The 25,262-nt window shown below is 44.3% G+C and overlaps 1 protein-coding gene across 2 annotated transcripts in view; it reads left to right on the forward strand.

Annotated features, from left to right (window-relative positions):
- Nucleotides 1-25,262, forward strand: part of PTPRO (protein tyrosine phosphatase receptor type O) — a gene marked incomplete at both ends in the record, with an annotated part of 205,202 nt that overhangs the window by 177,884 nt on the left and 2,056 nt on the right. For both annotated transcript variants that reach the window (XM_079773487.1, XM_079773488.1), the window contains 7 exons: nucleotides 1,648-1,729; nucleotides 11,454-11,544; nucleotides 12,633-12,709; nucleotides 13,271-13,405; nucleotides 13,631-13,753; nucleotides 19,424-19,578; nucleotides 22,626-22,761. In XM_079773487.1, the coding sequence (XP_079629613.1) occupies nucleotides 1,648-1,729; nucleotides 11,454-11,544; nucleotides 12,633-12,709; nucleotides 13,271-13,405; nucleotides 13,631-13,753; nucleotides 19,424-19,578; nucleotides 22,626-22,761 (799 nt within the window). The remainder of the gene's footprint in view (nucleotides 1-1,647; nucleotides 1,730-11,453; nucleotides 11,545-12,632; nucleotides 12,710-13,270; nucleotides 13,406-13,630; nucleotides 13,754-19,423; nucleotides 19,579-22,625; nucleotides 22,762-25,262) is intronic.

Consider the following 25,262-nt stretch of genomic DNA (forward strand, 5'->3'; position numbering starts at 1 on the left):
GGTATAATGGCCTTTAAAATCTAGTAAAATAAGTTAACTATCAGATTAGCTAATGAACAACTTTAAACAAATGGCTATTAAGTACTGTGTATTTGCTATGAAGATATAAGGCCACACGTAGATGACATAAGCTGAGTAACTTGCAATAAGACTAAAAGAAAGGTCAACTATGTGGACCCTGACAGAGTAGAAGGCGTGGGGTAGGTGGCAGAGGACAAAAGGCTGCAGAAGCTTAAGGAGCAGGTCAGTCTAGGTAGAGTATAGGCACAGTAAGTAGCTATAGAAAACTATTGGAGACGGCATGATGGACCTGGAAAATATTATGCTAAGTGAAATAAGCCAATCTGAGAAAGACCAATATCACATGATCTCACTTATTTGTGAAATCTAATGAACAACATGAATTGACCAACAAAATAAGACCCGAAGCAGGGAGGCATGGAACAACCTGACATACCTCAATATGGAGTTGGGGGAGACGAGAAGAGATAAATCAAAGAACTTAAATACTTACTAGGAGCCCAGAATCACACGGCACTGCCCACCCTCCAGTCATCGGTCTGGCCCTGCCTCCCTCCCTGGCCCGCTGCTGATCAGGCCTCCTCCAGCGCAGGCGCACGGAGGCCCCTGCTGCCCCGCCCCTGACGCTGTGTGCGCAACCTCCTACTGTCCAGTCAACCCGTTACGGCGTCCCAGTTAATTAGCCTATTTCTCCATTTTATATATAGATAGATATGCATAGCCCATGGACATGGGCAATAGGGTAGTGAAGCCATGGGGTGCTGGGTAGGGGCTGAGAGGAAGGGAGGAATGGGAGATATCTGTAATACTATCAACAATAAAAATATATTTAAGAAGAAATAAAGGAAAACTACAGGAAATAAGCCATAATCCTTATTTTTTTTAAAAAAAGAGAAGAGGTGAGAACTTTTGCTACAGATGTAGAAACATAAGCTTGGATGTCTTATTAGATGGTACCTCTGAACCTGCATATCATTTGATAGATATGCAAACCTCTAAGCATGGCTCTCAAAGTGAGGCCCTGGCACCTCTCTGGATCTATTGCTCCACCCACAATCCTGCCTCTGTCCTGGGGAGACAGCGTAGTCAGCAGCCCAATTTCTTACACTTGTAAAGCTTGTTTAAACTAGCAAGGTTCTTTGATATATAGGGTGCAACCTTGTGAGGTGGTATGATAATAGTATTCTATAGCTGAGAATGCTGAAGCTCAGAAGAGTTAGATAAACTCTCCAAGATCATATAGAAAGTAAAGTAAACCCATAACTCCTACAAGTCTGCAGGGTCTAATCCATTTTTTTTCCATAAACCAGAATTTTCTAGAAACCACACATATGAGTATGTGTGTGAGTTTGCAGGTATATGCTATTTTACTGCTGGAGTAAATTAAAAATCTAAAGGTATCTCCTATCTCAAGAATGCTTCATATAGATGGCTCTCTTTTTAATTACAATATAGTAGGGACTGGTAACTTCAATCAAAAAACAAACAACAACAAAAAACAGAGTGCTAACCTTTGAGAAGCAAAACTATTTTCTCCAAGAAAAGTGTTCATGTTTAGAAGTAGAGAGTTAAACAATACCTATCGATAGGGTTTTTAAAACATACTTTTCTTTGTGTTTGACAAAGCCCAGTTCAACTGGACGACTTTGACGCCTACATCAGGGATATGGCCAAAGACTCTGACTATAAATTTTCTCTTCAATTCGAGGTGAGTGAATAAAGCAGACCCTGCCTTCTGGTAGATGGGGCAAGGGAAGTGGCAGGTGTGGGTTGGTGTCCTGTCCCTGCTCACTGGGCAGCGCTTGGAATGAGGTTACATCATAAACAGGATGGGCTCAGGAGTGTCTGATCTGCAGGTTCAGAGATAGGATGTCAGCTCTTAGTTACTAGTTCAGGACGGGAGGCACAGATGAAGGAAAGGAGGTGCAGGCACTGAGGTGAACAAACATGGTTATGGGAGAAGCTACCATTGAAAATCAAGGTGGTCGAGACTGCAGGGGAAAGCAAGCTGACGACTGAGATTGGAAACAGAATTTCACTTTCAGGGGACTTTTAGTGTGTTTCTCATGCCACTTGGGCCACAGTATGGTGGGTGCAATGGATCTGTTTGTCTTATGGGCATTTAAGTGTCTATAGTGGGGCTCTTCTACCTATAGGACTCTTGGCATTCTACTTAGTATTTCCTTGTGAAGTTTTGTTTCCTTTTCTTGGAGAAATTGGGGAGAATCAGACATGGTTTGTGTAGAAGAAAAGAGTTGGAAGCACCTCCTATTTCTGAGGCACACATATTTGTTTGAGTCCAAGACCTTGTGTCAGAGCACATGGGAATGAGTAAGCCTGGATCTCAGCAGTGTGAGGACTATCACCACGCGTTTCACAGCACATAGCACAGTCTGGACAGGCACATCTTCAGCTTTCTACAGGGGGCAGTCCATGATTCAGGGGAATCTGAGAAAATGGAAACACAAAGTGACTTTTCTAAATACTGTAGATTTTTTTTTAAGCCTCAAAGGTGCTCTTTCCTGTGAAATAGCAGGTTGTAGAATGTAGCTCCTTCTTCCTCATTATTCATATTAACTTCTTCTTTCCACCCATCAGCCAAAGACAGCTTTGGTCTGCAAGAAATGAGGAATCCTGGTGTGGAAATTCTAACAGGAAAGTTAAGGATGAGAACTTTAGATGTTATCAGATACAAATCCCCTAACTACCACCTGTGTCATGAGAAATTCCACATAGAGCCTGGCTCAGTTAGCCATTGTGTGCAGGTGCATAAGAAATTGTAGACGTTGCACCAAATGCTGTATTTCAAAGAACAGAAATTCAGTTTGAATTGGAGATCTATGGTGAGGATGTCATTTCAGAAAGTATATCAATGAAAGGAGGAGAGTTTTATAAGAAAACATAAGCCCAAACTTAGAAAATATAAATAGCTGGATAGTTCTAATGATGAAGATTATGATGTAGGTACACTTTCAACCTCATTGAAGCCACCACCTCTTAATTTCTACAAGATTATACGACCTTGGTAACACAGCTAAATCCCTGCCTTTGCTGGGAGGATGAGGAGTACCTCCCGTCAAACTTTGGTATAACTATTACTGTGCTTCTGAAATGTATTATTATTAAAAATATTCAATTAGTCTTTTATTTTTTGTAAAAAGAAAATATTATTTTAGTTGTCCATCACAGGAACACAATTCAAACTAGTTTAGACCAAAGAAAAATGGAATGCATTCCCAGGATGCTAAGTTATGTCATGTGATCAAAGGGAAGAATGAGTAGCTGAACCAGGAGGGCAGGGAAGCAGCCCTGTCAAAAGTATGATTGGAACCAGAGGCCACGCCCCTGCAGAGACCTCTTTTTATTTCTCACTTCTGCTTCTCTCTCTGTCTTGGCTTCACCTTCTTTCACTGTAAGCCAATGTGTGTCTATGGCAAACATGACCACCAAAAACCTCTGTGTCTTATCGTATAGTTTCCATGGTTTCCATGGTTTTAACTCTCTTGTTCATATTTTGAAAAATAACAGGGGATGATTCTGATTGGCTGGCCTAGGCCATGATGTCCCCTCAAACCAACCGCAGCCAGGGAGGGCAGAATCACCTCAGAATAGAACAGCTCATACTGGAAGCACAAAGCCAAATCAAAGAAGGAGTCCGTTATTTTCATAGCAAGGACACTGGGATAACCAAACAGTGAGGGATTAGATCCCAGCTGCAGATGCTTCAGAAATGTGAAAAGTAGAATTGTAAATTTTATGTGCTGAATGCTCACTTTTTAAGATGTTGAGGGCTTTTATACATTTGATGTTAAACACATCTAGGCTTATCTCATAGAATTTATAAAGGATATAGGAATGTACTAAACTGGGAATTCAAAAACCTGGGGCCTCCGTACCATTTTGCCACTAATTAATATTGAAAAAATCAAATTTTTCATCACCTGAGTTTCTTCATCTATAAAATAGTAGGCTTCACTGAATCAGTGATTCTCAATGGGGCCAGTACCAGGCAGTTCCCTAGGCAGGGTTTGCGGATGTGTAGGCGTGTTTTTGTTGTGGTAGTGGTGGTTTTGTGTGTGTGTGTGTGTGTGTGTGTGTGTGTGTGTGTGTGTGTGTGTGTTTTGGTTGTCATATGGCTTGGGAGTAACCTACTAGTGGTATTTAGTGGGGAGAGGGAAGGGATGCTAAATGTTCTTCAATAAGTGGGACACTCCCACACAGCAAATTGTCCACTGAGAACACTAGACTAAATGTGGGGTATGGATACATCCAAGCTTTAATACTCACGGGTGATGGTCAGGATTCTGCAGAGAAACTGAATCAATAGATAGATAGATAGATAGATAGATAGATAGATAGATAGATAGATAGATGATATAATAGGATTTAGAGAAAGCAAGATGGAGAGACTTATTTTAAGAAATTGGCTCACATGACTGCCAGAGCTAGCAAGTGTGAAATCGGCAGGGCAGGCTGGGGACCCGGGGAAGAGGTGATGTTGCCGCCCAAGTCCGCAGTCTGGAAGCAGAATTCCTTCCTCCTCCAGGGAATTCCGTCTTTCCTCTTAAGGCCTTCGATTTACTGGATAAGATCCACCCACATTTTGGAGGCTAATCTGCTTTCTCAAAGTCTACTGATTGAAATGTTAATCACATCTAAAAAAATACTTACACAGAACATCTGGACTTGATGTCTGACCAAGCAACTTGGCGCTGTAACCTTGCCAAGTTGACCCATCAAATTAACCATCACACCATGATTTGAAGGAGTGTTTAGTATTTTTATTTATTACTAGAGGCCCAGTGCATGGAATTTGTGCACTTGGGGGGTGAGAGGGGGGTCCCTCACCCCAGCCTGCACCCTCTCGCAATCTGGGAGCCCTTGGGGGATATCTGCCTGCTGTGGAGGCAGGAGAGGCTCCCGCCACCACCACTGTGCTCGCCAGCCATGAGCCCAGCTCAGGGCTTCTGGCTGAGTGGCACTCCCCCTGTGGGAGCACACTGTTCCGCTGTTTGGTCTATTTGCATATTAGCCTTTTATTATACAGGATGAAGTTTTTTATTCATATATCTTTGTTCTTAGAGTATTATTGGTCATATATATAATTAGTTGGTGTCAAGTCCTGATATACTGTGTCCTTTGCCATGGTGAGAAAATACAAATTACTCTCCAGAAGTCTGCTTTATTTAAATCACAAGCTCAGATTGTTTGTTTTGGACTAACATTTGCTCAAACAGTGACCCACTAGTCTGACTCACTTCCTTTTTTATTTGACAGCCTCCCAGATAGTTCCCGTTCCCAACCCTCCCACCCTACATCCTCATGGTATCTTCCTCTATTTTTAAAGACTCATTGTGCTCCCACACCTGACTTCAGTGTGCATGTTGGACCTTCCACATGGCAGCCCTCAAATTTTCCTGAAGTTGATAATTAATTCAGGCTTAAGGGGAAAAAAAATGTTTCCTCTCCAATGGAAACCCAAGAGGGTGTTAAGATGGCTCAATCAGCTGGTCTAGCTAAATCCAGTGGCTGAACAGTTATTTGTTCTGTTTATATTAATGCTTAATAGTTGTATTCATTTTGATTCTGACATTGAAAGATCACACCCACATAGAGAAATTTCATCACTTGTAAGCATTATGCAAATTGAAACTAATGTCTAGATTTATATATACAACCAATTCATCTATAAGTCATACATGAAACTATGCAAGTTGCTAATTTGCATTCACTGAATAAATTACTCTTCACTCTGCATCTGATTTTTTAATCTACTAGAAAGACTGATTATCCTTCTAACAAAAATATACATCTTTTCTTAAGCAGGTTTGGGAACCAGGGATTAAATTCAATTCCCCATTTCTTATGTCTCAGATGGAGAAGGTTTTGAAGAGCCAGACTTTAGAGCTTGAAATTTGAGAGCCCACAAAACACACCTCCTACTGTTCATTCTGCCACTATTTTCTGTGTTTTGTGTTTGATTGGGATGCTAGTGGAATGTGTGTCTACAAAGATAAAAGCAAAACTACTTTACTTCTCATATAGTCCACAAGGGATGGCCTCTGATTTCTGGGAGTAGCTCCCATTTGCACTGTTCTTACCTGTGTTTCAGTCCAGTTCACTAGAGACCTACCTGCAGTTCTTGTTGAAAAATGTTGCCTCGAACCCTCTCCAACACCAGGGATCATACATTGCTCCAGACCTGAGTTTTCTCTCATTTCTAATTTCCTAGGTTTGGTCTCTCTTCCCAAGTGCCTGTACAGTAATGTGTCCAGTGATTGGAGTGTTGTCCTTAAATCCCATCCTAGAGCCCAAAGCCCTGGTAGCTATTGCTATACACTCCCGAGGTTGACTTTCTTCTTAGCCATCTTCTGTCACCTGCCCAAGATTCCCATCACTGCTGCACCCCATTCTTCCTTATTTGGAAATAGGGCCATTTGCAGATGTAACTAGTTAAGATTGAGGTCATATTACAGTAGGGTGGAAGTCCTTATGAAAAGACAGCTATGTGACGATTCAGAAACAAGGAGACTGCCATGTGATGACAAAGCAGAGATTGGAGAGATACATCTAGCACAGTGCATATATATATGTTTTGCTTTTCAAGACTTGCATGCTTTAATCACAGCCACACAGGATGGACTTCCATTGGGCCTTGGTGACTATATTGGTTTCTTAGGGTTGCCATAGCAAATTATCATAATCTTGGTGAATGTAAGCAACAGAAATTCATTCTCTCACAATTCTAGAAGCCAGAAGTCCAAAATCAGAGCATTAGCAGGGCCATGCTCCCTCTGAAGGCTGCAAAGGAGAATCTTCCAGTTCTGGTGGCTCCAGGCATTCCTTGGTTTGCACCTGCCTAACTCACATCTGTGCCTCCACCTTTACATGGCCTTCTCCTCTCCTCCCTTTCATAAGAACACTTGTCATTAGATTTAGGGCCCACCTGGATAATGCAAAAAGGACTTGTCTCATGACCCTTAACTTAATTACATCTGCAAGCACCCTCCTTCCAAATAAGGCCACATTCACAGGTTCTAGGGGTTACGAGGTAGACATATCTTTTGGGGCGACCACCATTCATATGGTGACTCTGTGGCCTAGAAAAAAGCAAACAAACTCATGATGATAAATTATATTAGAATCAAAACTAGCAAGAGAAAATTCAAAAATGACTTATGTTGGTTTCAGGCCATCCCCTCATACTTTGACTTTCTGGAGCTTTAAGCCTCTGGAGATTCCATATGGTTAGAAAGAAAATAACTGCAAAGCTACTGAGCTGGAAACTGTGTGTTCCATTTTCCACTTATCGACAGGCTGCAGTACAAAAGATTGCGAGCATGTTGTGTATACATGTGGTTCCTGCTTTGCTGCAATCCAGATCTGGCAATTTACCTTTACAGTGTTCAGCCAATTAAACCTCTCTTTTCAACTTAGGGCATTTACCGCAGCGAGGCAACTCACAATTAAAGTTCTGTCAGCTAGTCAGCTTCCATATGTGCCCCAGCTCTCTGCTGCAATCTGTTTCCACCATTTCTTTCGTATCTGAGGCCCTTTCCTGTGGCTTATCAGTCTGTCCTCAAAGCAGGGGACTTGCGGGAAGAGTTGCTGGTCTGTTAGTACAAATGGCAAAGGATGGGGAATTGTGGGGCCAGGCAAACAGACACATTTCACAACCATTATCCACAGGGCTGCATTAATCTGTTGAGTTTAATCATTTCATTTGGTGTTCACTATACACCAGTGAGGTGTAGAGAAATTATTAACCTTATCTTACAAATAATTAAACTGATGTGAATGAGATTTGAACTACTTTTCCAAGGCCTTACAGTTTAAGGGGTACCCCAAAATGAGCCAGATGTTTGGATAAGCTATCTATAAAGGCGCTATTTAAATTAAAAAATGTTTTTGTTGATTTTTAGAGAGAAAGGAAGGGAGAGGGAGAGATAGAAACATCGATAAGAGAGAAACACCAATCAGCTGCCTCCTACACGATCCCTGCAACCCAGGCATGTGCCCTGACCGGAATGGAACCAGTGACCTCCTGGTACATGGGTCAACCACTGAGACACACTGGCCAGGCTATAAAGGCACTCTTTAAAGGAGGTAGATTTCCAAAATAAACTACAGAAGCATCATTTAAATGAGCATATAACTGCCAAAAGGACCTAACCTAACACTGATTTAGTTGAAGTTTCTAAAACTAGGTTTCATTTCTTACAAGAATGATTTGAAAACCCTTGAAAATGGAAAAACCAGTTATAACAGTGACATTTAAAGGCATTTGGAAAGCAAGTGTTTTGATTAAGATAGAAAAACTTCTAATTTTGTGAATTGAGGATCAAAGTTAGCATAGTTCGTCTTTACAATGCTTCAATTTAGGTCAAAAAGCTTGAGATTTTGTGAGCTAGAAAAGTCATAGTGCTACGGGAGCAAAGGAACCAAGAAATCTGGATGATTTTGGTTGGTTCATCCTTGTTGACCACAGGCTTTCATCCCAACGCCATTAAGCACACACACTGAACTTTTTATGTGGAAGCCCCAGGAGTTTCAAGAACTAGATTCTGAAGCATATGCTTTGCAAAGAGCACTGGAATCGAGACACAAAGATCATGAAGGAGATATCATTCATTGTTCAGTCTTTCCAAATGTCATCAAATGTCTCCAACTCCCTTTGAAAGTCTTTCAAAGACTCTCAAAACTCTTCTTCCTGAGAAGTATTCCTCCAGCTTATGATTGAAGGAATAATTGGGAATAATTATGACAAGTAAAACTTGTTTGCAATATTGACATCCTATATGAGTAAATAAAATGTACAAGTGGTTTCTCTACTGCCTCAGTTAATAATCTTATAGAAAAGCGCATTACTATATAGATAATCCCACTTACAGATGGTTACACATGCTGTTTACTAATATTTCCCTCAAATTTGTTGAGGGGTATAACTAGATATGCTGCATTGGTTTTGCTCTATACAATTTCAGGGAGCACCATTCACACAGACCACAACATAAACGATGCCCCCAGGGAAATCTAAGTGGTTTGACAACAACCCTTGTTTCCTACCAAACACAGGACAAAGCAGCTTAGAAATCATCTGTCCAGTAGCATAACTTTTTGAGGTGTGATGGTTGTCAGTTTATAGAAAAATCGCTCTATCAATTCACCTTCTGATATAGAATTTATGGGAATACTGATACACACAGGCAGATATTTGAATGTTCTTATTTTCACTGCAGGTTCCACTTACCCACTACTGATTCATCCTTATTTTTGAGGTTTCTTTACCATATATACAAGCGGCCAGCCAACTGGCTGGCAGGCTAACTGGCTGGTAGGTGTGATGCACACTGACCACCAGGGGGCAGATGCTCAACACAGGAGCTACCAAATGACAGCAACTTTGCAGAGTACCCTCTCATACTCCAGGACCCCTTGGGGGATGTCGGACTGCAGATTTCAACCCAATCCCTTCAGTCCAGGCTGAGGGACCCCACCTGCTGGAAGGACCCCGCTCACACCACAGACACCCTTTGAGCCCCAGAGCCACCCCAGGTGTGGCCAGCTGGGGAGAGACTGCGAGAGGTTGGTTCCAGGGCCTGTCCAGCTCGTCTTGCTCAGTCCCACCCTGCCAGCCACCTTCTAATTAATTTCCTTTCAATGTGCATGAATCCATGCACCAGGCCTCTATTCTACTAGTCTATATACAGTATATAAAAGGCTAAGTGACCATCGCAACTGAATGGATGACCGAACAGGCTGTGTGGGGTGACTAGGCCAGCAGGGAGGTTAGTGAGGGACAACCAAATGACTGAACAACAGACTGTGTGGGGTGACCAGGCCCACAGCGGGGGAAGTGAGGGATGACCAAATGACTGAGCAGCAGGCTGTGTGGGGCGATCCCAGGCCAGCAGGGGTGTTAGTGAGGGCCAACCAAATGACTGAGCAGCAGGCTGCGTGGGGTGACCAGGCCGGCAGGGGGTTTGTGAGGGACGACCAAACAACTGAACAAGCAGGTTGTGTGGGGCGACCAGGCCGGCAGGAGTTGCAGTAAGGGGTGACCAGGTTGGCGGGGGGGATAGTTAGGGGTGACCAGGCTGGCGGGGGGACAGTTGGGGGCAACTAGGCCAGCAGGGGGGGCAGTTAGGGACGATCAGGCAGTCAGGCAGGTGAGCAGTTAGGAGCCAGTGGTCCCAGATTGTGAGAGGGATGTCCAACTGCCAGTTTAGGTCCGATCCTCAGGATCGGGCCTAAACTGGCAGTTGGACATCCCCCGAGGAGTCCCAGATTGGAGAGGGTGCAGGCTGGGCTGAGGGGACCCCCCCCCCCCCCGTGCACAAATTTCGTGTACCAGGCCTCTAGTGTATATATAAAAGCCAAAGCAACTGAACAACCAGTCAACTGGTCACTATGACGTGCACTGACCACCAGGGGGCAGACACTCAATGCAGGAGCTGCCCCCTGATGGTCAGTGTGCTCCCACAGCCAACCTCCCGCGGTCCCTTCCCCTGGCCAGCTGGCCCCAATCGGCCCCTATTGCTAGCCAGGCCGAGGGACACCCCCTTCCCTCCCCCGCCCCCCCCCCCCCCCCCCGCACTCCCTGGGCACGAATTCATGCACCGGGCCTCTAGTATAAGTGCCTGTCAATCCTACATCTTATTACATTCAAAATATTCCTACATTTTTCCTCACTCTTTCTTTTACCACTTTCTCTAAGGCTCATTGCCTAAAAGAGAAAAACTGACATTTCCTCAGAGACTAGGAAACATTTGTGCAAATTGCATACATTTCAGTTACTCTATACCTCCTAAAATCTGAAATGGATTTCTTTTCAAACTTGTTTTCAAATTTTCCACACCCAGAGAATTATGCACATATCCTTACCTTCTCCAAATGATTACCAGGTTATCCAAGATATATATGTATTGTATTAGTCAGCTGTTTCTGCAATAATGCTATTATATACAAAACAACATCAAAATCTCAGTGACCTATTGCAACATTTAGGGGCTGTGGAATAGCAGGGACAGTTCTCACTGAGGGGCTGTGGAATAGCAGGGACAGTTCTGCTTCTGGCCATGGGTCAGGGTCAGGACTGTTTCACGTGTCTCCTCATTTAGGGACTCGCAGCTTCCTTACTCATGTTCTTTTCACGGCAGATGGCAGAAATATAAGAAGGCAAAACAAACCAAACAAGCACATTTAAAGCTTCTTATTGAACATGATTCCTACCCAAGTTCATTGGCCAAAGCAAGTAGACAAGAGTGGGGTGGTGAAGTATGTTCTATCCCAAAAGGGAGCTCTTCAGCTTCATATGGCAAAGGGGGTGTGATTATTCTGTTATAGGCTGGAGTGAAGAATGGTCTAAAGTGAACATCCCATCCACACCATGTATGTATGGAAATCTCAAATCTATTCTCTGTCACTTACAGGAGTTGAAATTGATTGGACTGGATATTCCACACTTTGCTGCAGACCTTCCACTGAACCGATGTAAAAATCGTTACACAAACATCCTACCATGTAAGATTGTCAAAAGTGCCGGTCTGACTCATATCTTTCAAAGGTCAAAGGATGATTAAATGCAAATTAATCAGTTTCACCAATCTCTGGCCAGACCCAGTTGTGGTCTGGATCTTCAAGGCCATCTCTGATCGAATCCGCGCTCTGATGTCATTAGATCCTATCGTGTGTAGGAAGATGTAATCATTATGCTTTTAAATGAATTGCATCTGAACAGAAAAGACTGACCATTTGGCCCTTTAGTGATCAAATGTCTTAGCCAAATTAGGGATAAAATAACCTGTGCTTTCATAAAATGAATTCTGTCAATTCATTGGCAATGGAAGGCGGCAAATGGAAAGGAAGCTCAATGTGTTAAAATGCCTCCTCTTTCTAACTTCTGGCAAGTTCTCTTGTAGCTTAGCATTTTTTAATAAAAGCAACATTCAAAGAAAAAGTAATATGAAGTACTAACAGGACAATTAAAATATATTCCAATATAGATCTAACTTCCCTCTCTGCTATACTCCAGGGGGAGCCAAGATAGAATGGAAAAGTAGAAAAAGAGGGTGAATAAGCTCTAGGAAAAGAATGTTTTCCTTAATAACATTTCTTGATAATCTTAGGCAGCATTATCATTATAACACCTTACATCTGTACACGTTTCAGAATTTACTTTTCTCATTTGAATTCCATTCACAAAAAGCCCATGCAGCTCCATTTTCTCCTCTAGGTTTCCCAACGGTAATGCATTCTTGGATGTCACTGTGTGAAATGGAAATCACATAGTTAAGATACACGCTGTAGCCTTCCATATAATCTACCAAAATTTTTAGTTTCTGTAAATATTCTGCACACTCTCCCCTAAAAGATGAATCTAATTCTTCAAAGGACAGGAGAGCTGGTGGGAGAAAATAGTGATGGAGAGAAATTTATATATTTGTTTAAATGAGAAACTAAAATTGAGGTATGGCTAACATCTCAAGCTAAGACAAGCTTTATCTCCCTACTCTATCACTGACAATTTTGACTTGATATTGGGAAGACAGGATCTAGACAATTCTTTCCACTCTAATTTTTAACATTTCCTTTCTTCTGATTCTGTACAGATGACTTTAGCCGAGTGCGATTAATCTCCATGAACGAAGAGGAAGGAGCAGACTACATCAATGCCAACTACATTCCTGTAAGTAAAAGAAATAAAAAATAAAAAGTAAACCAGGCATCCAAATCCCAGCGTAGGCTGAGAAAAACCCATCAGGGACACAGGGATGCGTCGAACAGTCTAAAAGAAAGCCATTCTTCTGCTAGAGAACAGTTTCCATTATTCCATCTCAGAATAAACAATAGGAAACAAAGAATCCCAGAGATTAATTATGTTCATATTTCCTTATGAACGACTAGTGAAAACAGTAGGTCATTACATTAAAGACCATCTTTCTTGTGTTTAAATGTTTTTGGCAGCCAAACCAAAAGGGCTCCCCCTGAGCACCTGTGTTTTAAAATAATCTATAAAGACAGTAGTTATCATTTTAGAAAGTGAGGGTGTGATTTTATAGGCTTCCCAAGGATCATGCTTAAAATCATAGTCAGTCACTCTGACGGCCTCTTCCATGGGAACAGGGGAACAGGTACAAAGGTGTGAGATCCGTTGACAGGTTTACCCCCAGTACATTTTCAGTGTTCTTCTAATTTATGCGGAGCGGCCTTGGTTCCTCAGGTGACAACTCTGTCACTTACCTTCCAGGGATACAACTCATCCCAGGAGTATATTGCCACCCAGGGGCCACTGCCTGAAACCAGAAATGACTTCTGGAAGATGGTCCTACAGCAGAAGTCTCAGATTATTGTCATGCTCACTCAGTGCAATGAGAAAAGGAGGGTAAGTGCCTCCGGGGCTGTCCCCACTCGGCAGCAAGACCCGCACCAGCCACCGCCAGGAATGGAGTGCTCACCCGCACAGAGCCTGCTCTTGCTTCCTATCTCAGCTCACAGTGTCACGTAGGCTTCTTCAGACACAAGTGCTTTCGTTTTAACCTAAGGGAGCACAGACTTGGTTTCTCCCCCGGCTTGTTTGTTTGAACACGTTGTGTGGTTTCCACCTCAGGTGAAATGCGACCATTACTGGCCGTTCACGGAAGAGCCCATCACTTACGGAGACATCACCGTGGAGATGATCTCGGAGGAAGAGCAGGATGACTGGGCCTGCAGACACTTCCGGATCATCTATGTAAGTCACGAAGCACAAGTTCAGATGCTGTCCCCAGGCTGAGGGGAACCCCCCCCACCCCCCACCCCCGCCCACCGCAACAACCAGGTGTCAGGAGACCAACCCACTATCCAACAAGATCACGAGCACTTCAGGCTTTGCAACACTTCTTCCTTCAAGAGGAAAAGCCCACTTTCAACATCCTTGTATCCCATGTCATGGAACCTGGTGGGATGAAATGCTGGCCTGCGGGGCCCGAGGGGATGGGGAGAGACTGCCCTGCCCATGGCAGGTTAGCCCAGGGCCATAGAAGACTTGTGGGCCTTCCTCCGGGGCCTGACAGAGGAGGGGCATGCTCTCATGACGTATACTAACCGTATGTGAGTATAATTAGCATCCGCCAGGCACACTTAGCTTTTAAATTAAACACTTAAACCATGAGTTAGTAGTTTGGGTTTTGTTTTTGTTTGGCTTTTTTCCCCCCTTATTTTGTTCTGGTTTGGTTTTTATTATTTCAAAGGTACTTCAGGGCATTTTTTAAAAAATATATTTTATTGATTTTTTACAGAGAGGAAGAGAGAGGGATAGAGAGTTAGAAACATCGATGAGAGAGAAACATCGATCAGCTGCCTCTTGCACACCCCCTACTGGGGATGTGCCCGCAACCAAGGTACATGCCCTTGACCGGAATCGAACCTGGGACCCTTGAGTCCGCAGGCCGACGCTCTATCCACTGAGCCAAACCGGTTTCGGCGAGGGCATTTTAATTTTTATTGATTTCAGAGAAGGAGAGCGAGATAGAAATATCAATGAGGAGAGAGAATCATTGATTGGCTGCCTCCTACACACCCCCTACTGGGGATCAAGCCTGCCACCCAGGCATGTGCCCTTGAGCAGAATTGAACCTGGGGCCCTTCAGTCTGCAGGCCGACACACTATCCACTGAAGCAAACCAGCAAGGGCACTTCAGGACACTATTAATCATGGTTGCACATCTCTTTTGAAATGCCATTGATTTCTGATTGCTAGGATGTCAGCACAGTCTGTTCCTCCCGCCACCTCTCTAAGGACAGGCTTGGGGCACGTGCAGTAGGTTCATGTGTAGGCGAGGTACAGACATCACCCGCAGAATACATCCCTGCTGTATTCTCCACGTGAGACAGGCCAGAAAATAGGAGGGAACCTATTTTCCACTTGAACACTCCCTGCTGAGAACCAAATTTAATAGGAAAGTCCTCCTTAAAAACTTGCTGCTTAGAAATAGCCCTTCCCTAACAGCTGTGACCAAATTCACCTTTGTTTCATAAATACCGTGAGCTAAGAATGAGTTGTATCCTTTTCAATGTTCAAAAAGAAATCAAACCAAGAATGATATTTCACATGAAATACTATAAGGAGACATCCATAATCACTCCGTAAATGATTCTATAATCAAAGGTCAGTGTCCATAGATACCATTTTGTTGCAACACAGCTACATGTGTGTACATATTGTCTGTGACTGCTTTTGTGCCCCATCCAACTGGAGTAGTTGCAACAGAGACTGCAGGACCTGCAAAATCTAAAATACTCTCATCTGCCCTGACAGAAAGTGTTTGCTCACTATTAATATAGACAATGGAACCAAAGAGTGTCCATGTCCATAGAACATGAGCATTCATTAACTACCCATTTATTGATATTTAGAAGAGATAAATCACTTCTGAGCCACTGGTAGTTAGCAATGGTTTTGGCCACACTGAGAATTTAGGCAAATCCCTATATGACATTAACAGACTGTCCTTCATGCTGGTCCATTGCTTTGAAATGTCCACCTCCTCCTGTTCCCTAAGCACATTCCTATGTAGTTTCAACTCCAATGTCACTTCCTTTGTTAACCTTCCTTTGTCTCAAGGGACCTTTATCCCTTTTCTCCTCTGTTCTGAGTCTCATGGCTATTCCTCCATCACAGTACACTGTAGATTATTACAATTCTCTCGCTTCATGTCTGCCTCCCCCAGTGTGAGTTTTGGAAGCAAGTACCCTGTTTTAATCATCCTTGTAATTCCACTTAATACATCTTTGTGGGGTGAACAAAACAGTGAATAAATGAATGATTTCAAAAATAATAAAGCACTTGGAAAGCATCAATAGATTTCCATCAGTGAAAATATTGGACAATCTGAATGCAATTTGAACTCTGCTTTCTTTCTTGGTGATTTCAGTGGGAAAGCCATTGGAAACTATTAGACTAATACAGAACAAATCTTTCCCTAGGTTTGCACCTTGAGGGGAAATTGTAGAGCACAAAATAGGGTTTGTTCCCTTGACAGGGAAGAATGACATAGATGGTTGCATAGTCAATACTATGCTTCTTGTCCTTGGTCTTAAATGATGGCCTTTCAATGACAAGCATGTGAAGGACTCAGAATATAGAAATAAAATGTTCAATAATGTTTCCTGGTAAGGTGTTTATACAGTATTTATAAGCATGAGGTCCCAGAGTGCCCCCTTTGGGCCATAAACAGACAAAAATCTAAATTTTAAGCTCCCTCGGTGAAGGTTAAATTGCTGAAGAATATTGTGCAGTAGTAATGAATAGCTTTCTGTTTGTCTCATTTTTTGTTTACAGCTGTCCTTATCCTCTCCATATTGAAATGTGGGAACTTTTAGAGTACAACAAGGTAAAATTACATAAGTGATGAAATCAGGGTAAAAGAAATTCTGGAAAGTCTAAATAAGATGTAACCCGAAGGAGGAAAATGACCATAACTCACAATTGTCGCTTTCCGCTACTTCAAACTTGGCATAAACTGAGTAAGAATTTGGAGAAAAAAACAACAGCACTAACCCCTTCGCTCCCTTGATGTGTGCCTTGCTGTTCAGCTAGCAGGGATCACCCTGATACCAAGTCCCCTGCCTTGCTGCTAGAGACTGATTTAAGTGCTTCCTATTTTTGAAGGATCTGGACTATTGTACTAGGGTAGCTGCATACATTTTCAGATCAACTGTAATATGTAACACTGTTCAAATCTTTGTGCTAAGCCTGCCATCAGCATTTGAAAAGAATGAGCATTTCCATGAACTTTTCTGGGCATCTAAAAATATCTAGTGATTGAGTATCTTTAAATCCTCAGGGTGTTGAATAATTATGCACATTTGATTATGCTTGGGTTACTTTCTTGCCATACTTATTGTAGACAGCAGCGATGGCAGCCAGCATTTTGCAGACTTCCGGCTCCATGTGTCTAGGAAAGAACCCACAGGGAAGGAGGCTCTGCGTACAGCTGGGGGTGTATGGCCTTAGGTGCTGAGGGGACAAAGGGTTTAGTAAGTGCTGACTTCGTTATATTTACACAAATCTGATGTATTTGTTTATCTACTTCATTTATGCATTTATTTCTACTTATACAAATTTTACTCTGCCCAAGACCACTGACTCTTTAGAATTCATTTCTCTTTAATACCTGAACCTAAACTTTAGCTCCAAACTCATAGCCAGGCCAAACTCTTCCAAATGATGATAAAGTCTTTCATTCATTCAGTGGGTGCTAAGCTCTGACCAAGTTTGAGGGAAGGGGAATGAATTCGTTTCTTGTGAGGCCTGGGTTTGGAATACTATCTAATAATAGACAAATATGCAAATTGACCGCACCTTTGCTATGCCCAAGCCACGCCCATCAACCAATCAGGACGAATATGCAAATTATCCCAACAAAGATGGCAGCTAATTTGCATATCAAGACAGCGTAGAAAGAAGCCAAGAGCTGCAGAAGGGAGCAAAGCTGCGCAGAAGCAAGCAAGCCAGGGGGGGGGGGAGGAGAAGGGAGGAGCGGAGGCGGGGCCGGGGGAGAAGGAAGTTGAGCAGGCGGGGCCAGGGGAGAAGGGAGGAGTGGAGGCGGGGCCGGAGGAGAAGGGAGGAGCGGAGGCGGGGCCGGGGGAGAAGGGAGGAGCGGATGCGAGGCCGGGGGAGAAGGGAAAAGCAGGTGGGCTGGCAGAGAAGGCGGGCCGGGGGAGAAGGGAAAAGCAGGCGGGCTGGGGGAGAAGGGAAAAGCAGGCGGGCTCGGGGAGAAGGGAAAAGCAGGCGGGCTGGTGTTGAAGGTGGGCCGGGGGAGAAGGGAAAAGCAGGGGGGCTGGTGGAGAAGGCGGGCGGGGGGACAAGGGAGGAGAGCAGGCAGGGCAGGGTAGAGTGCAGCAGGAAACCCTATTGCAGGATTTTTTCCTGCAACGGGAACGCTAGTACTGATAATAAGATCAATCATTATGCTTAGAAGTTAGTGAGGACTAAAAAAAGTGACTTTTGAAGGATCCACATACTAATCGACATTTGATCAGTTCAGAGGGAACAATACAGGGGTGGGCAAAAGTAGGTCTACAGTTGTTCATATGGAAAAAGACGTGCAGGTGATGATTATTACAATAGCTCTATTAACTCCAAAGAATGTCACAATGGCACCGTAAACCTACTTTTGTCCACACCTGTAGAGTTGACCTATGGGTTAATCTGAACAGGACAAATATACAAAACATACCCCTGCACCAGGATTCCCAGAACCAACCATCTAACTGCCCTGGGCTGCTGCAGTGAGTGGCAGGAATGATGTAGAAGTGGTGATGATAACAATAGCTCACAGGTACCGTCCTTCACAAACGAGCACGCTGCATCCCCACAACAGCCTTGTTACAGGTGAGGTTATCCTGCAACATCTGAAAAGACCCTTTTTATCTTTTTATTTTGTTTAATATATTTTATTGATTTTTTTTTTACAAAAAGGAAGGGAGAGGGATAGAGAGCTAGAAACATCGATGAGAGAGAAACATCAATCAGCTGCCTCCTGCACACTCCCTACTGGGTATGTGCCTGCAACCAAGGTACATGGCCTTGACTGGAATCGAACCTGGGACCCTTGAGTCCACAGGCCAACGCTCTAGCCACTGAGCCAAACCGGTTAGGGCTGAGAAGACCCTTTTTAGATATGAGAACACTGGTGTTGGTGAGTTTGCCTTGGGTCAAGCCTACTAGTATCAGAAACCAAGACGGGGATGGTTAAATAGGTGATTTCGGGAATAAGGAATGCAGGATAGGACAGAACAAGGAAGAAGGCTCACACAGCTATGAGTTCAGCTGAAGTCTAGCATCAGCGAGGTCCCTGGGAGGGTGTTGGGGTATGAATGGCACTGTAGACTTAGTTGTCCCACCTGCCATAATGGGGCTGGCTTTTTGTACCCCGTTATCAGCCACTGGTTAGCTGCGGAATGCCTGGAGCAGGAGAACACAAGGTCTTGGGCATTTTTCAGAAAGGCAGCTCCCCTGGGTGGGGGACAACTCTGAGAGGGGTACAGCTCTGTGCTGGGAAGGGCAACGCAAGGGGCACCAAGAGCAACTTCCACAGTGTTTAATTCATTGGCCAAAGCCGATGCAATTGATAAATTGCTAGGATGCAAACCCTAATCTGTTTAAACTCTTATCTCTGCAAAGGCCTGGATTAGCCCATTTATCCTACTATTTGGGGCTTTAAACATTAGTATGTTTTTTCCAGGTCCTGCTTTGTGCCAGACACAACGCTCAGATCTGGAAAGGGAAGTATTCAGACCGGGCGTGGAATGTGGCTTTACCTTCCCATACCATTCACCCGTGAGCTGCAGTGGCGGCCTGGGCCATCCTGCCACGGGGCTGAGAGATTAATCCTCGCTTTGCCTTTTTCTCCTAAAGGCTGACGAGATGCAGGACGTGACACATTTTAACTACACTGCGTGGCCTGATCACGGTGTGCCCACAGCCAATGCTGCAGAAAGCATCCTGCAGTTTGTGCACGTGGTCCGACAGCAAGCTACCAAGAGCAGAGGCCCCATGATCGTGCACTGCAGGTAACGTCATCAAGCGCAGTTTCTGTTAAGCACCACGAACTGAACTTGGTTTTGTTTAAGGGAAATAAGTCAGTCAGAGAAAGACAAGTATCACATGATCTCACTCATCTGTGGAATCTAATGAACAACATAAACTGATGAACAAAATATTCCAGAGACATAAAAGCATGAAACAGACTGACGAATCTCAGGGCGGGTGTGGGGGGCCAAGAGGGAGGAGAAGATTAACCAAATAATTTATATGCATTTATGCATTACCTATGGACACAGACAATAGGGTGGTGAAGACTAGGGGTGGGGAGGGGGGCACTAGCAGGAGTCAATGAGAGGAAAAAGGGGACAGTTGTAATATTTTCAATAATAAATTTTTTTAAAAAAAAATAAATAAATAACAGAATGCTTAACAAAACTAAAATAAAAAAAGGAAGAAAGAAAAAAGTCCACCAGTCCATTAACTCCTGATCAGATTGAATTAATAAAATGAATTACTATTTTTAAAAAAATTTTATGATTAACTCAGGTCTCCCTAGACACATTATTTACTTATAATATGGCCATCTTATATCCCCTAAGATAGATATTATTATTCTCCTTTTAGAATAAAAAAAGCTGAGGAGTAGAGAGGTTAAGGGGTTCACACAAGTTTATGCAACTCGAACCTGGAGGAGTTATGGTTCAGGCATTCTCCACAGCCATGACTTTAAGCACTGCATGGTCTTACCTGATCCTATCAAGGACTCTGAGTGGTTTATAACATGGCCAAATGCAAGGTCAAGTTAAAAATAGCTAACCACAGCCCAGAATAATATAAACAGACATAAAAGCCAGGTGAGGGAAAGGAGAAATGAGAACGTTCAGCTCATTGAGATAAACAGAGTTGCTATGATTGCTTTTCAAGATTGCCTTTAAATTTCCAGATAGTTCAAATGAAAGGGATCTTTATGACCTACTGTATTAGCAAAACTCGAGGACCCTGCTAATTCCTTATGAGAAGAGTTATCTTTGAACTTAAGCTTTATTCCTACCAAGTGAGTGAAGCTTCACCAAAATCCATTGGTGTGACATGTTGTAAAATTTTTATGCAATCTCTGAAGAGCAGGGCCTATAAATATGCTCATATTGTATATCAGAGAAGTAAGATAAAGATGTTAGAGGAAGCACTGGCAGCCACGTCAACCTAAGCAAATCCTATATAATAAAAAGCTAATATGCAAATTGTCCCCTCGACCAGGAGTTCTACCGGGAGTTTGACCAGGAGGTGGGGCCAGCCCACCAACCACCCACGGCCCCTCCCCCTGGCCAGCCCCACCCTCGATGCCCCCCCACCCGGTTGAGGGTGGGGCTGGCTGGCCAAAGGTCCATGTCCCCTCTCCCTGGCCATCCTGGCCTGATCGGCCCTGATCAGGGCAGGCCGGCTGGACCCCATCTGTGCACGAATTCGTGCACTGACCCTCTAGTAGATCTATAATCCTGGACCTACCTAGCACCTGGGCCTCTGTGAAATAGAATGAGTAGGGTGTGTGTGTGTGTGTGTGTGTGTGTGTGTGTGTGTGTGTGTGTAAGAGAGAGATAGAGATAGAGATAGAGATAGAGATAGAGAGAGAGAGAGAGAGAGAGAGAGAGGAATATGTGTCTCCCTGGACAGAAAAGCTATCAAGTTTCTGATCAGGGAGAGGACCCTCGCTATCAGTCCACCATAGGCATTCACAGGCATTAACAGGTTAAAAACTTTGCTTCACCAGATGAAAATGATCTGGTCTCACAATGGTTCCTTCCATGAGCCGAAAATGAAGCTGCTCAACCATGTGTTCAAACTCACGATTCCTTTCACAGCAGGTAGCAGGAACAGTTCTGGATGTGACTTTACAGGTGTTCACCCAGGAGCAGAACATGAGATAAGTCCTGGGTGAGAAGGGTTGTCCAGTACAAAAAGCAAACTAGGGCTCTAAGCTACAGGCTTTTATTGTTGGATTTCTCTCCCAGCAAGTTCTGTGTAGAAATCAATTTTGGCTTCCTCTTTTCTCATATATGATAATTCAGAGTTTGGAAACACTTGGCCCTACCGTCTGCATGACTGGAAGAAAAGAAGGGCTGACTTAACATGTACAACTGTGCTGGGCAATTGGTCAGCACAAATCACTCCACTTCCCTCTACTCTCTCTGGGCACTAGGACTCGGGGGCTGTAATGAATGGGGTCCAAATATTAAATTTGATTTTGAGGCAACTACCTACAAGATTACTGAGGGATGGAAGCAGGCCTAGAACTCACTGGAAGGGAGATGTGCTGTAAGGAAGGTCTGGAATGGTGAACTCAACCCAGGGTTGAAGGCACACAAATTGGTCTGGCCCCAGAGCTGGAGCTAAGAAGTGGGCATATCAGCTAGACTTCTGAGCTGGGTGTGAGGTTTAACTCTGAGGCTACTCAGAAGACTGAAATTGTTTATGTGGCTAGCTCCCCGAGGGAAGGAACCAACTCTCTCTCCAGGTCCATGGCACTTCTTACCTTTCTCAGGAAGCAGAGAGCTCCAGGTAGAGGAGAGAGAGGTTTGGCTCAGACTAGTGCAGACCCATACCTCTTTTTTTCTTAATCCTCACCCAAGGACATTCTTAAAGAGAGAGGAAAGAAGAGGGGAAAAGAGAGAGAGAGAGAGAGAGAGAGAGAGAGAGAGAGAGAGAGATGAGAAATATTGAGTGGTTGCTTTCCATACGTGCCCCAACCAGGGATCGAACCCGAAACCCAGGTATATGCCCTGATGAAGAACTGAACCGGCAACCTTTTGATGGAGAGGATGATGCTCAACCAACTGAGCCACTCTGGCCGGGCCAGACCCATGCCTCTTTAAGAGCAGTAGCAGTGATAGTCAAATGTGATATTAGAAGACACACCAACCACAACTGCATGGTTAACATTAAGTGGAAAATATTCTCAGGAGTTTAGTCTTCCTTTTTTTCTCGATGGTGCTACCTGTTTTGGTTTTTCATCGCCAATTTCTTTCCCCCCGTGTGGAAGCACCGTGTGAGTAACGTGCTGTCTGCACTCTTGCAGCGCTGGCGTCGGCCGGACGGGAACGTTCATCGCCCTGGACAGGCTCTTGCAGCACATTCGGGAGCACGAGTTTGTGGACATCTTAGGGCTGGTGTCAGAAATGAGGTCATACCGGATGTCCATGGTACAGACAGAGGTAGGGATGTAATCAATCGGTACCTATAAATTTGACCTTGACTGAAAAAAAAAACTTCCCGTTATTTCATCTCCTGTTTCAATCTTGCATCTGCTATTTCCAGTTTCTTATTGTGCACATTCGAACTGCTTCAAGGTACAGGAGAAATAGACATTCGTTTCTAAAATCCGTTCAGTGTGCAGTGCTTGCGCTTTTATTGGTGTCATGTGCCCTTTATAATTGAGAGCACACGGATCTATCCATCATGGACTAAAACCTCTTTGAACAGAGTGAGAGTTCAGGGCAGCCAATCGGGGGAAATGCCACCGAGTGGACACTGTGGGACTGATGTGATTTCACCTGTATTTGCAATGCTACATTTGATTCAAAAGTTGGTCACTAGTTTGTCCACCGTGTGAGTCTCTGCCCCAATTCACTTTAGATAATGATCAGGGGTTGGACTCACACTTTCTGTGCCCCTTATGGTTTTAAGGATCCCCAACCTACCAACACTTCCAATTCCCTTGACCTAAATGAATGGCTTTAGCATTGTAACAACATGGCAGCATCCCTAGAAACATCCATCCCTCCGTCCCCTCCCCCTCCCTCCAGGTCCCCTCCTCCTGGAAGCCTGGGAATGCACAGGGGCTCGAGTGGCAGCCTGGGGCCAGCAGACAGCCGCACACCACCTCACAGCCACAGTGGGTGTGCACCTGCGTGGGCCTCAAAAAGCACGCTTGTTCATAGTCCTAGTCACCCAGCCCTCCCCGAAGCTTCTCAGCTTCAGGTGTAGAGTCATCTCTTTTTTTTTTGAAGGCGTTTGTGTGGGTGGAACAGAGTAGAACACATCCTGGCCAGACTTCTCACTCAAGTTCCAAGGGATCGAATGCCGCCTTGGTCTTCCTCGTGCTTTTCATGCGAATCACCACTAGATGTCAGTATAACTCAAAAGCCTGCAGTAATGTCTTAGGTCTCAAGGCTTGAGGGGAGAGGGGGGGGCGGTCTCCTTCACCATCCCTTTGACTTCTCTCCTGCATCCCCACTCCCATCTGAGCAAGGCTTGGCACAGCCGTTCCAGTGTGTTTCTTTCTGAGCCAAAGCAGGATCATGCCACTGAGGAAAAGCAACCCATTCACATTCAGCTCTCACGCGTGATGAGGAAGTACTCATGCGTGTGCCCTCACTTCCTTAGCCCACTCCCGCCCCAACCCTGCTGCCTTGGATTTTACTGCTGTGGGGACATGAACGTGGCCTTGTTTAAAGTGCCCTGGTTTCCCAGAGAAGCCTTACTACCTAGTGAGTAAACAGTGCTTCATGGATCGGACCATATTTTTGCCTTTCACTTCCATACATTTATGTCCTAATACGTGATTAAAACTCCCCATGTGTGTATTAATCCCCAGCTTCAAAGGGCTGCTCCTTATTTTAAGTATTTTGGATTTGATCCGTTGTCTGCCACAGTGACCTAATTTATAGCTTTTAGAACTTTATGGACTTTGATTATAGCCTGTTTGCTTTTGACTTTCCCAGTACAGAACCCTAATCCCTTTTTAAATACTACCTTCCCCGGTCAGACCCTCCATCTGATTCCACGCCAGGATCTTTCTCCAGGTGTGGGAATCGCGCAACCTGAGGGCGGCCATGTGCCTCTCCGCAAGGCTGAGAAAATGTTGTTTTTCTCCCCCAGAACTTTCTTGCCCCAAACTTTGGATGTTTGGCTTCTTTGTTTACAGCAGCATTTTAAGTTGCCATCTCTAGGGAAGCAGTCTTTTTTAAGGACGATATCCCTTCCCTGAACTCTGGTGGGAAAATGCAAAGTCAGCAGAAGAGGCGAGGTCACCACGGGTTACTTATTTTCCCCAACTGCTTCAGCTTCGTTCTTGAGTTCCCTCGGGATTTTGCATCGGGTCTTCTCTAGTTCAGCTACTTATTTATGTTGCCACATCTTGTCCATTTCCCTTTGTTGTTCCTCGGTGCTGCCCTCTTTGCGATGCAACCTGTGTTTTGAATGTTAGGATTTTCCTAACATCCTCCTTGACCCCATTCTCACCCCAGTCCTGCTGCCTTCTACTTTGCTGCTGTGAATAAGTCAAGAGCAGAGTGGAACACAATTTTCTACAGCTTTCTCATCCCAGGGCACCCTGTGACACTAACGATTTTCAAGAGGCCGGGGTCATCCCCGGCTGATTTCTGGCTCTGTGTATGTCTATCGACCACCCGCATATATTGTGTACCAGGCTTCTTCCTGGGGCCCGTTACTTCCCATCACCTGGATTCTATCACCCACCCCCCTTCTAAAATAACATTAAGTACTTCCAGTCCCCCCACAAAAGCAGAAGGTGCATAGCCCCAGTCGGGCTGGGAGTGAGATGCCGTCCTCTCCCCGAAAAACAAATAAATACAAAGAGTAGAAGTAACTGATTATGTGGGTCATGTCCTCAGATGCACACAACCTGTGGCGTGGGCTATTTTTAACAAGCCCTCTTCCCCTGTCTCACCTGACCACCCTCCCCCCACCCGCC

Source organism: Cnephaeus nilssonii (assembly GCF_951640355.1).
Source record: "Cnephaeus nilssonii genome assembly, chromosome: 6".
Taxonomy (NCBI): domain Eukaryota; kingdom Metazoa; phylum Chordata; class Mammalia; order Chiroptera; family Vespertilionidae; genus Cnephaeus; species Cnephaeus nilssonii.